At 36.1% G+C, this 13,356-nt stretch overlaps 2 protein-coding genes across 2 annotated transcripts in view; both read left to right on the top strand.

Annotated features, from left to right (window-relative positions):
• LOC6559823 (rap guanine nucleotide exchange factor 4) overlaps positions 1 to 13,356 on the top strand; it is a 58,176-nt gene that overhangs the window by 12,921 nt on the left and 31,899 nt on the right. The window lies entirely within an intron of this gene.
• Positions 10,302 to 12,068, top strand: LOC6559532 (cytochrome P450 6a2). The gene is made up of 2 exons (XM_001987108.2): positions 10,302 to 11,435; positions 11,511 to 12,068. Exons 1-2 carry the CDS (start codon positions 10,334 to 10,336, stop codon positions 11,927 to 11,929), a joined length of 1,521 nt encoding a protein of 506 aa, XP_001987144.1. The 5' UTR covers positions 10,302 to 10,333; the 3' UTR covers positions 11,930 to 12,068.

The following is a 13,356-nucleotide window of genomic DNA, read 5'->3' as shown; positions in this document are numbered from 1 at the left end:
AGTTGCCATTTCATATAGTTATTCACTTGATCAGTGTTATAAAGAGTGAAATTGTGCCATTAAGTTAGACTAACTATAACCAAAGGCTATAGAGATATATATAAAAATAAACATATCAATCAATAATTTGATAAATGATAGTTTTATAATCACTGTGGGAATCTAGTGAGATGTAAATTATTGGGTGCCATTGGCATTGTTTCCGTTTGTGCATTAATTTCACCTTTTAACTGGCCAAAGGGTACAACCAGTTCAAACAAAAGGCGCTGACCATGGATATGATGGATGACAATTTGTGTTGCTAAACGAAATGCCAACCAGACGATAAAAATGCATAGCTGAATAAATAAATGGGCAACAAGATAGATGGCTCGACAGCCAATAGCTTTATCAGTCACATAACATTATTGGTATACAAATAAAAGAAAAGATATTCAAATTGTATCGAAATGCAGCTGCTTATATAAATATTGATTATGATTGAAAATCAAAATATTGAGATTTATGTGAACTTCTTAATTAATATTGATGATAACTAATTGAAATGCTCGCTAGTTTTATTTTGTTTAGTTCCCCTGAGCTGAAGTAACAATCTTATTTGTTGCAGCGTTGTTGGTGCGCTGGCAGGGAGTGACTGTTGCAACAACCTTGACAAAGGTCGAAGTGCACTGTGGCATAAGCCCTGTTGAGTGGATGATGCTGCTCTCTCGGGCGCATCAAATACTAATAAAGCTCATGTTTTATATTTTTTATGGATCAATAAGTTTGCGTGCCTGCTGGAAAAGGGAAAGCCGCATGGGGATGGGGGAAAAGGTAACCGGGTGGAGCCCGGAGTCGCATCCACACCAGCTGAGATCAAGGCGCTTTTAATAATCTTTAATAGGCTATATGCATGTGAGAGTATGGATGTATCTGTGTGCTGTCTGCTGTATGCGTGGGCGTGCTGCAATAAAATTGCCACATGCCCCACACAGCTTGTGGCTAGGTGTAGTATGCATAGCCATGCTTATGCCGTGCTTATCAAAATAACAGCACTTTTTATTATTATTTATCCCACACACAAAAAACAAGAACAACAACAGCAACAAGAAAGAACAGCAACAGCAACAGCAACCATCAGAAACTCACACGGATCTTGTGTGTATACTTTTATTATTATTAATTTCATTCACATCATCTTAAAGCAGCAGCATTTCCATTTGATTTTTTTGTTATTTTCCCGCACATGTTTTTGGCCGGTGGAAAGCCACAAAATAACACAAAAATAAACTTTCAATGTGTTTTATCCCTTTGTTGATTTAGCTCACAGTTAACACCTGTGACTGTATCTTCCTCTATATCTCCCTCTATCCCTCTCTCTCCCTCTCTCTCTCTCTCTCTCTCTCTCTCTCTCTACAAACACAGATGTCATCCCATCTGTCGGTTGCTACCTTTCATTTATTTGATTGTAATGTTTTGACAAATAAAGCATAAAACACAAAGTTTGGTAATTGCTACAAACAAGTTGGAATTCAATTTACTGAAATTGGGTTCGTGTCTAACGAGCGTTTCAATTTAAAAAGTTTTAAAATAAGAAATGAATACATTTTTTTTGTCAATAAAGGTGCAAATTCCGAAAATGGAAACCACAAACACCATTTAAATTTCTACTTTTCAATTGAAATATAATAAATTGCATTTTAAATTCAAGTGGGTTTTCATTGATTTTCAATTGATAGGCTTATCATCAACTATGAGTCGAATATATTATTAGACAATATGACAATAATTTAGGTTACCTATCGGCAGTTGCTTTAACCGAATTTCCAGTGTTGAATGTTTATTAGATAAGACTCATCAAATGTGCTAAAAGCTTGGCCACTCGAGGCAAATGTTTGTTTTATCGGCCTATGAAATATCTGATATTAGATAAGCTCATCATACAACCTTCAATTTAATGCCGAAATAAATAAATATAGCACGCGTATATAGTATAAAAAAACCACCTTAAATTATGCAAATACTCATAATGTGTTGATAAGGTGATAAAAAAAAAATAGTCGCACACTGAGCCGCAAATCTTATATATATATATATAAATATATAAATTGAATTGGGACTGTTTCGTTGTTGTTTTGTTGTTGTTACCGTCAAGCACAAATATTACCAAATTAGAGCGCAACAAAAATAAATAAAAAAAATAGGATATTGAGGGGATAGAAAAATATGAAACGTGCTGCTCATAAATTTACGCACGTTCAAATTCAAAACGTGTCCAAAAATCATCTACGCATAAATATAAAATTCCGCCCACAATACATGCAAAATTCAAATTCCGCCATTATTTCGCTTGTATACACATACATATGTTTCTCTCTGTGTGTGTGTGTGTGTGTGTGTATTTGAGGTTTACAAACAACAACAATCAACGTATGAAAACATTCGTAAATGTGGCTCTGGATGTTTTCCATGCCAATAAGCTTAATGCCAGCATTTGATGTCAATTACCATAAATACTAAAAAATAAATAAATGAAAAATAAAAGCTGACCGAAAAAAAAATACTCTAAGGTTTAGAAAAATTCTTTGGTATAATTGTTATATTGTATATTCTAAGAATAAAAAAAAAGAAAACATTTTAACTTAATCTCATATATATTTTGATTATATAATTTGTTTAATAGAAAAATCAGGCCGGAAAGGTCATCTGAAGTGATGCGAATCGCACAGAAAGAGGATTATTTGGTTCTGATTTATTTATAGGGGCGAAAATGATGCCCGCAGAGCGGAACAAACAGCATGCAAAATTCATGGCACTCTCTGCTGGAGTGTACAAATGAGAAATAATATGCAACATACAACAATATGAATAACGGAGGCGTTGAATGTCGAAGCTCGAATTAGATATATTTGAGGCTGAAGCGTAGCGTAGACGGTTGGTTAACCTTGCCATAAACATTTGTCAAGTTCACTGCCATTTCAAATGTTTCGCATTGCTTTGGAAAATTAAAGATGAAAAAAAATATGTATAAAAAATTGGGCAACCCGTCTTACTGTTTTGCTTGCCGCAAGTTAGGAAAGCAATTTTGTTGAAGTAGTCAGAAAACGAAGATAAAATAAAAAACCAACAAACAAACTTTCTGACAAGCAAAATCAATATTTATCCAGTGAAGAATTTAAAATGTGTTAGCTCGGAATAAAAAACCGAATGTATCAAATAAAAATGGAGTTCAGTTGCGCTCTATATGCTGAATTGATTTAAACAATTTTTGTTATTTTTCAGCCAAATGTTTTATTCCTCACCGTTTCTGTTCGCATTTGCATTTGGGGCCAAAATTCAGTAGCTGGTTGCCTGAGGACCCACTTTAGCAGCGACAACTTCAAAAGATTTTCCCCGAACAAAAAAAAAGACAAAAGCCAATTGGACAATTGTGAACGGAAAAAAAGATAAAACAAGTAAAAATGTTACAGTCAAATGTAGCCTGTTGCATAATACTCTGTTAATCTGACATTTCAATTACCAACTTCATAAAACTAAATACTATCAATTTATTTTGAGCGGGTAAAAATGTTTTAATATGAATTTTGGGCATGTGTGATCATGCTTCTAGGGTTATAAAATTTGCAGCTTATTTTAACAAAGTGTTTTTATATACTACTTGAATTTCTTACTGAGTGTTGCCAAACCTCTTCCTTTAACTGTACTTTAATTTGCTTATAGAAAGTTTAGCTTAAAAGGCAAAATTAAGAAAAAGCTAGCCTTAAAATGAAATGAATTAACCAAAAACAGTTGTAGCCTTTGACGTATTTAATTCGGTTTGCATTTCAATAGCACACGCTTGGCATAAAAACTGCATCTTTACACAAAGCCATGTACCAGAACCGATACAGAATTAAAGTACGTGTGTGCTCGAGGCACAGTCAAAACATATTGATTTTCTGCTGACCAATCGTGTGTGAGTGCGTGTGAGAGTGTGTTGATTTTGTAGAATATGTTTGGGTTTTTTATGCCTATGGCGCACATGTTTATGTGTCCGATGCGGCGTTGCGTAACGTGGCCAAATAAAATTTCAGTTAACGAAAATAAACGCGTGGAGTTATGCAGCGAATCAATCGCAGAGCAGGCTGAGCAGTGAGGGAAGGCACGGTGCGATGCCCAAGGCAAAATAATAAATATAATGTGGATTTCACTGACATTTCGGTACACTAGTGAAGAGTTAATGTGTAAAGTGTGTGCTAACATTTCGAAATATCTTTAAGTATATTATTGGAACCATTTATAAAAAGTCTTTATAATAAATGTTTTCTTTTTTAATAGTCATTTACATTATAAACACCCAAAAAAAAAATTTTAATTTGAATTAAATTTTACATTTTGTAAATAATTACTCACAAAATAAAATATATATTTTATTAAAGCTATAATTATTAAAGTATTGTGTTTATTGTTTATTTATTTATTATGTTGAGAATTTTACCTAACTTTCTTAAAAAAAAGGATTTGAATTTATGCTATATGTTGAAAATATGTAAAAGATCAATACAACATTCCGATTACTAATGTTAATAACAGAAAATATCGATACTGCGCTCGATACCTTAACTTAAGAATACATTGAATAAATCTTCTTAGTCTAACCGCCAAACCTAGTGCATCACTTTTTGCCGCTTTAAAAACCCAACACTATACAATTCACTTCTATTTTAATTATTTCTTAACTATGTAAAAATAACTTGCTAATTTTAAATGCCATTGAACTATTTAAATAGTTTTTACCCCAAATGTTGCCTTTTTTATATTTCCTAAGAACATTACGGTTAAGAGCAGCTAAGCTACTGCCAGGTAATGTTTTCTCAACAATTCTCCTCCACGGTAATATTTCATTTTAAATGACTTTATAACTTTTTGTTTAACCATTTGCCTCCGCTTTGCTGACACGCTCGCCTCTTGCGCAAATCTTTATTTTTGCATTATGTTTGCCACACTCCCCTCCAACAGACACCTACGCAAACCCATTTCTGAAGTCACATTGCGTTGATACAGCTTTATCGAGGGCTCCACGCGGCTTTCACTTCTGTTGCCTGACAATTTAAAATCGACATTTTTATCACCCAATAACCCAGAAAGTTGCTCTGTTTGTTTTTGTAGCATCGTAAAGCGGACAGTTCATACAGTTTGTGAAGGTTTTGTCATCGTTTTGCTGCCGCTGTTGCAACATAAATCATCATTTGTCAAGCAAATGTCCGGTCTCGGTTGAGCTCGGTTAAAGCAGCCCACTGGGTCGACAGAGCAATTTGTGCGGCATTATTGTCGAGACCCTGAACTGTCAGTCAGGCAATCAGTCGGTCAATCAGTTGTAGAGCAAACAGTTCATAAATAATATACATATGTGTGTGTCCCATATTTAGAATAGTAGTTGCATACATTGTTCGCACAAATGGAGTAAATTGAATCAGCATCTAATCAATATCAAAAAGTCGTCGCATTGCCTGACAGTTGCCCCCTTTGCATCTGTCACATATAGCACGCTCGTCATTCCCAATCCCAATCCCATTCCCTTTCCCATCATGGCTCTCGTTGTCGTCATGTCAAACAATCAGAGCATGGCGCGTGTCTGGAACGGTTGGTCGGAAATCAATCAGCATTTCATGCGATGAACTTGTCAGGGCAACAAAGTTGAACGACTGTCACAGCTGTTGTCGCATTGATTCATTCGTTCGTTCATTCATTTATATCCTGACAATTTTTAACCACCAATCTGACAGGGCGTCCTTAAACCACACCCGATTGTTTGACAGCTAATTATTTGCTCCGTCGCCCAGCGCCAAAAATAGATACTTTTGTATATTTCTAAAAAATTGCGAAAGTTGTATTTGACATCCTGGCACCTTAATGACACTGGCTGAAAGTGGAAATTAAGACAAGCAACTTAAGCTGGTATTATGATGAAAGAAAAGAAAGTAGCTTCGCATTAGTTATCTAATATTTAAGCGAGTGAATGAGTCCAATACTAAACCTAATTCCCTTTCAGAACTTAAGGCGAAAGGGATAATCTTAATTAAGAAGCTTATCCTTTTACATGATCTTATTTTTAAATAATTTAATGAGCTCAAAGCTTATATGTATGTGCTCTTGGATTTTTGTCTGTTGTCTGTTTGTTGTCTATTATTATACATTTTTTTATTTAAAAAATTAATTTTCTCATTAATAAATAAAGTTTATTTTATTTGTGAGCTCCACTTTAAATAAATATATGATTACGAAAGTTAAAACTCCTAAAAGCTTATGCATATTCAACTATAACATCATTCTTCACTCAGTGAAGTGATAAATAAAAATGTAGGTGTCATTTACAGCTAATGTCACTCGATCCGAGCTGATTTTGATTCTCATATTGATTGGACTCATCTGCATTGGCAACCGGAAGGAAGCCGACTCCAATTTGCTTCCCTGCCTGCCTGCCTGTCTGTCTGCCTGACTGACTGACGCATGCAATTGACAAAATACTTAACACACACGCACAGCGAATTTTCGTCATTTTTTATGATTTTTTTTACTTTATTTTTATTGACGAAGTCAACGCTATCCAATTGGGACAACAATTGCTCGACTCGACTTGAGTCGGATTTACCTTCTCCACTTCCATTTCCATTTTGCTTAAGCCACTAGCAGCTGCAGTCGGCCCCGTTTTTGTGTATGCGACATGTGTGTCTGTATTTGTATTTATGTTTATGTTTGTGTGATCATATAGGAGCATAGTCATAAAAAGGTATGGCCTGCCCTTGAGCCTTTGCCCTTTGAACATGTCTTGGCAGTCGAAATGGGTAATCACTTCTTTTTACATGATGCGGATTTCTTATTGTGATTTCGCTTTGAAATTTACATAATGTGGCAATGTCTTGATGCTGCCACGTCGCTTTGTCAAAACACTCACATGGCATAACATAATACAAAATACAAAATACAAAACAGAGAGCTCAGAGAGCTGTGTGTGTGGAGCTACTACAGGAAATGCGCACTACTCCCCATTCACAATTCACAATTTGCCTAAAGCGAATGCTCGGGGTAGCATCCAGACACAAACAAAACTAATTTATGCATAAGGCAGTGAGACAAACAGTAAAGTAGACAGACAGCGAGACAAACAGACATACAGAGAGGTAGACAGCAAACACACACACACACACACACACACATACACACCTTGAATTGGCTGGGGCTAAGATGTTAGACCCTTTTTCTGGTATTTGCATTTAAAAGAGCTGTCTTCGCAGCGGGCTTAACACCTCCTACAGTCTTAGCTCTCAGCTCAGTGCACCTTCTCCCTTCCTTGCACTCCGGACAATTAGCTGGCTGTTTACACGAATCCACAAGATGCTGGAGCCTGCGCTTGCGTAATTAGCAACGCTGCTCAGCTCAAGATTTTAGGTGGGGGGGGTAGGTGGGCGTGAAGGCGGAGCTCTGGCATGGAGAATTGTTGGAAGCAATTGTTTGTCTGTTTGCCAGCACCTTGACAGCAACTAAGTCAACAACTAAAGACGACAGCATCAACTGCGTCTATCTGGCAAAAGAAACAAAAACTGTAGTTGCAGATTCAGATATGCAGATGCAGCCACAGATGCAACCACTTTTCATACCCTGTAGTCAGCGAGACAAAACCAGTCGTATACTAATATTCTTATATGATTAATTTAAATAATTTAATTTTAAAAAACAATTTAATTTTTCTTTATTTCTTCTTTCTGAATTCCAAAATAGAATTCAATAGAAAAAACCTTTTCTAATTTAAAATAAAAAACACTAAAACAGAAAGATTTTTATTTTATGCCGATCATTCTGACTGTGGTACTTATCCGTGTATGGTGCGTAGTTTTTAATTTTTAAATATAGCTGCGGAAGAAAAAGTAGAAGCATAAAAATAAAAATCTGCCTCTGTGTGATTATTTTCAGATAACTTTGTTTTGATAATGATGCAGCGATATGCTCCAAGTTTAATCAACATATGATATTTATTCACTTAATGGGTACTAAAAGCAACATGATCAGAATTAAGAGAGAATAATTAAAGTAAAATAAAAAGATATATATATTTATCTAGATTATATTTTTAAGTAAAATGGTTTAAAATTTAGAGCCGAAACATTTTAACATTATTGACCAAAAATTGCTAAACGTTAGTGGCTTATTAAAAAGCAAAATAAATCGTTAAGAAGTCAGAGAGATAAGAAAGTAAATAACGAAAATGTTGGCAAATATGTGAAATAAGCAATTAAACTAGTTTGACAAACGGGCATGACTATATCGACTCGGCTATTTAAGCTCATGAACAATATAAATATTCTTTGGAGTACATCTATCCACTTAATGCGTTCAAGTTGTGGTACTATATTCAACATATATATCTGGAGCGAGTATCTCCTGGTCGAGCATTCTCAACTGCAGTAATATATATATTTTTTTAAGAAATTTCCGAGGTTCGCTTTTATGCACGCCTTGGTTTGGCCTACACTTATGATGTACTCGCATATATAAACTCGTGCAGCTCTTATGTTACATTTAGATTTGCATTTTTATTTAGCGCATAAGTGCAGTCTAGTTGTACTTGGCTCCCCCCCGGCAGTGGCCCCACTTCTTATGGTTGGTTGATTCTTAAAGAATGCATTCTTTTTGTTTAACTCTTGCATTCATTATGGCGATGGGTAAGTAACAACGTCGCCTTCTTGTGCTTGACTGACTTTTTTTTATTTCTTTTGTTAGTCAGCATTAAATTCACATGGACTCGACACTGTGGCATCGTAGAAGTAGGGCGAGGGTGACTGCTCAAGGTCAGCTTGAAGAATGCTGCATTATGTTGCAATGCCCTAAAGCATGTTAATGACCAACGTGCTGAGCTTACTTTTGGAATCGAAGGCAATTGCCGTTGAATACAACACCTCTTCAATGTCATTTATAATTGAACACTTTTCACACTCAACTCCATTGAAAATCCCTTTGAGCAGCTGCAGAACATAAAATGCAACGCACATAATTAAAGAGATGTCAACTGGACAATATATTCGTTGGGAGTACGAGACCAGGCTTAAGCCGCACACGTTAAGCGCCTGTTGCTGTCAGTTGATGAGTTCACAAGGACAAACCACAACTGACAGCAAAAGGACAGGCAAGCACAATAAAGTTTACACAATAATAAGCTGAGAAGTGAAGAAAAGTAAATCACAGCCATAATCATAATATATGTATGTTAAAGTGAGCCATTGTTTAAATGGTAGTCCATGTGGAAATCTATTTACCTTTAACTAAGTTATGAGCATCTGAACTATCTTTAAGATCTCAAAATTATTCACAAATTTTTCCCATCACTTTGAGCGAATTTAAGTCCGTTTGACCCTTTAGTGAACAATCTGCTCTTATAAAACAACACTACGCAGACAATACTATAAAGTCGTCAAATCGATAAAGAGTCTCTGCGGCAATTGTGCAGGTGGCATGTCGAGCAGCGAACGCAGTTCATTATTTCAGTTGACTTCTCTGCAACAACAACCCGGGTAAATGAAAATATCAGCCGTTTATAAGCATGGGTGCATGGGTGCAACAGGTTCGCATCCTTTCTAGTAGGCCCTGAAGGGCTATGAATGTATGCGAAAAGCAACTGCATTGCTACCTGATCAGCACCGCTCTATCCTGCTACTAGATTTTCAAACAATTTAGCATGTCGAGACAAGAAAACCCCTTTTAAGATTTCCACTAGACAATTTCGTCACTTGCAAAACAAACAATGTAAGCCAACCGGTTCCGTCGTACTGCATGGTCAGAGTCTTATCAGTGTATAAAAGCTTAAGTGCGCTGAATCATTCGGCTCTTCATTCTGGTTTTCGACTACTCTCTTATGTGTTAAGAGAAACAACATTTGCTAAGGGCTGAATGTTTGTTAGGAGTTTGATGTATTTCATTACATTTTTTTAGTTGTAAAACTAGTTCAGCTCCGATCAATTGACTGAATATAGAAAAAACGGATAAATACCAAGTTTTATTACGATTGTTATTAAGCTGAGTCAGTTCTGTGCTTATAAGTCTAAAAATATTAACATATTGACTCGGCTAGTAATACTGATCTACTTTGTGGAATCGACGTGATCTTTAAATTCAACAAACTTAAAATAACCCGCACGCTAGTATATCGAAGGCGTACAATTCCATATTCTAGTATCCGACACACGTACCTTTTGTCGATTCACGGTGATATTTTGCGATTACGATTTATCAATTCATAGAAGGCGGGAGAGAATTAAATACTTGTTGTTTGCCTCGTTCGTGCTCAGTGTTGACCACAAAGTCGTTGAGAGCAGACCGAAAAATGCTGTTTTTAATATATTTGTTCGTCGCTGTATCAGCGTTGGTGGCATATTTTTTGCACTACAATTTGAATTATTGGAAAAATCGAGGAATACCCCAAGATCCACCACATCCATTCTATGGAAATATGGTCGGATTTAGAAAAAATCGTATAGTTCACGATATTTTTAAGGAGTACTACAACAAATTTCGAAAGACAAATCATCCGTTTGTGGGCTTCAGTTTCCTGCAAAAGAGGAGCGCCTTTGTAATGGATATCAAACTGGCCAAGAATATTTTAATTAAGGATTTCACAAACTTTACTGATCGCGGACAGTTCCACAATGAACGCGATGATCCTCTGACTGGACATCTCTTCAATTTGGATGGCAAACGTTGGAAAGAGCTGCGCCAAAAACTATCGCCCACCTTCACATCTGGCAAAATGAAGTTCATGTTCCCAACTATTATCAAAGTATCTGAGGAGTTCGTACGTGTCATGTTTGATGAAGTGCCAGTTAAATCCGGCGGGTCTATTATCGAAATCAAGGATCTTATGGCTCGTTTTACAACTGACGTTATCGGCACATGCGCTTTTGGAATTGAATGCAATACTCTTCGCACTCCCGAATCTGACTTCCGTAAAATGGGTCAAAAGTTCTTCACCGAAACCCGACACGGAACTTTATTATCGGGTTTGATATTCAGTTTTCCTAATCTGGCACGAAAGCTGCGAATGCGCGTGATTTCTGAGGATGTCCACCAGTTCTTCATGGGATTGGTTAATGAAACCGTCGCATACAGAGAGAAGGAAAATATCAAACGGAATGATTTTATGGAAATGCTAATTGAACTGAAGCAGAAAGGTAGTTTTACGATGGATAATGGCGAGGTGGTTACAGGATTGGACGTTGGTGAACTGGCAGCTCAAGTTTTTGTATTCTATTTGGCCGGCTTCGAGACCTCCTCTTCAACAATGAGCTACTGCTTATATGAACTGGCCCAGCATACAGATATTCAGCAGAAGTTGAGGGAAGATATTAAGAATGTTCTGCAGCAACACGATGGAAAACTGACCTACGAAAGTATAAAGGCTATGAGATATTTGGATCAGGTTATATCGGGTGAGTACTAAATCTGGAGTAATAAATCTGGAGTGTGGCGAATTCATAACTCACTTTCACTGTCTGTCTCAACAGAAACTCTTCGCCTGTATACGCTTGTGCCTTTCTTGATGCGCAAGGCTCTTAGCGATTATGTTGTTCCCGGTAATTCCAAATATATTATAGAGAAGGGGACTCAAGTTATGGTGCCCGCAGCCGCTTATCACCGAGATGAAGACTTTTATCCCGATCCGGAGAAATTCGATCCTGATCGATTTTCAGCAGAGAAAGTTGCAGCTCGAGACTCTGTTGAATGGTTGCCCTTCGGCGATGGTCCCAGAAATTGTATTGGCATGCGTTTTGGCCAAATGCAATCACGAGTTGGCCTGGCCCAGTTGATACAGAACTTCAAGTTCTCAGTGTGTGAGAAGACCGATATACCTCTTAAACATGACCCCAAGTCGCTTGTGCTGGGCACAGTTGGCGGCATTTATCTGCGAGTGGAGCGAGTTTAAGATTACAACGCAAAAATATTGTTATATTATTATAGCTGTTTACAATTATTTGTGTAATAACCCACAAATTCTCAATGTAAATATATGTAAAAGAAATAAAGGAATAAATCAGCATAATACATACAATTATTAATTATAATTAATTATATAATAATTACCTAATATTATTATTTGTGTTGATAAACTGAAGTTATAACGTAAAGAATTATTTGTCAAAAGATGTCTTTACTGATCGAATTTAATTAAAAATTTGTAAAAATGCAAAATCACAAAGATTTTGTAATTTCTATATGAATGCTTTCTACTTAACAGAGAATATTTCATTCATTAAAACAAATCTGTATTTTTAAAAAATTTTGTTTCTCCATCTCCTTTTTATACCTTGAACCCATTAAAAATTGACTAAAGATTTTGTATAAGAGTATAAGAGAATTGTAAAGACATATGGTGTGAGTCTGAACTAACCACGTACCCCAATTGAAAACTGTATTCCGGAGGATCCCTAGAGATCTTATTTGAAGGATACGTTATTAACTTTCAAGCTTTGAGCTAACAATTATTTATTCTTAGCAGTTTTTACTTGCTCAATGCTTGTTCAATATCGAAATCTAACTGCATCAGGATAAATTCTCCAACTAAAAAGAAATGTTTAATTACCGTGGTCTAAGACTGTATTGACATCTGTAACATAACATATACATAACATATGATATCAATAGCGATCAGCGAGCGCCCTCTGTTGAGAGAAACCGCAATTAACTGACGGATACAGTTTAATTGCACTTAACATAGTGTCCCAATGTAATTACATTTCAATCAACTAACATTACGCTATTTATAAAGTACCGCGCAGGGCGTCAAACTCACATATACAAATGATGTAAACGAATTAATGGTTTGTTGCTGATTCTGCCAACTAAAATTTAAATTAAACGGAATCAGACCTTACTGAAGGCCTCTTAAGCGACATCAGATTGCATTTTATTCTCAAATCCTCTAACGATAGCGGAGGTAAATTCAATAAGGTTAGTGGTAGAACAGTATACGAACCCACACCAGAATAATGAAATTATTAATTTGCAGCCGATTCCGTCGTACTGCATGGCCAGAGTCTTATCAGTTTACAAACGCTTAAGTGCACTGAACTATTCGGCTCTTCATTCTGGATTTCGACTACTCTCTTATGTGTTAAGAGAAACAACGGTTATCTTTGGCAAACAGAGTGTTAAATACCCTTGTATACCGGAGTCAATCTGCTAAGGGTTAAATTTTTGTTGGGAGTTTGATATATTTCATACAATTTTTGTAGTTTTAAAACTAGCTTGCTTTTAAGCTGGGTCAGTTTTGTGCAATTAAGTCTAAAAATGTGAGCAGAAGGACAGACGGCTATATTGACTCCGCTAGTAATACCGATCTACTTTGTGGAA

This window comes from Drosophila grimshawi, unplaced genomic scaffold (genome assembly GCF_018153295.1).
Source record: "Drosophila grimshawi isolate 15287-2541.00 unplaced genomic scaffold, ASM1815329v1 contig_1369, whole genome shotgun sequence".
Lineage (NCBI taxonomy): Eukaryota > Metazoa > Arthropoda > Insecta > Diptera > Drosophilidae > Drosophila > Drosophila grimshawi.
This window is presented reverse-complemented; position numbering and strand designations above follow the sequence as displayed.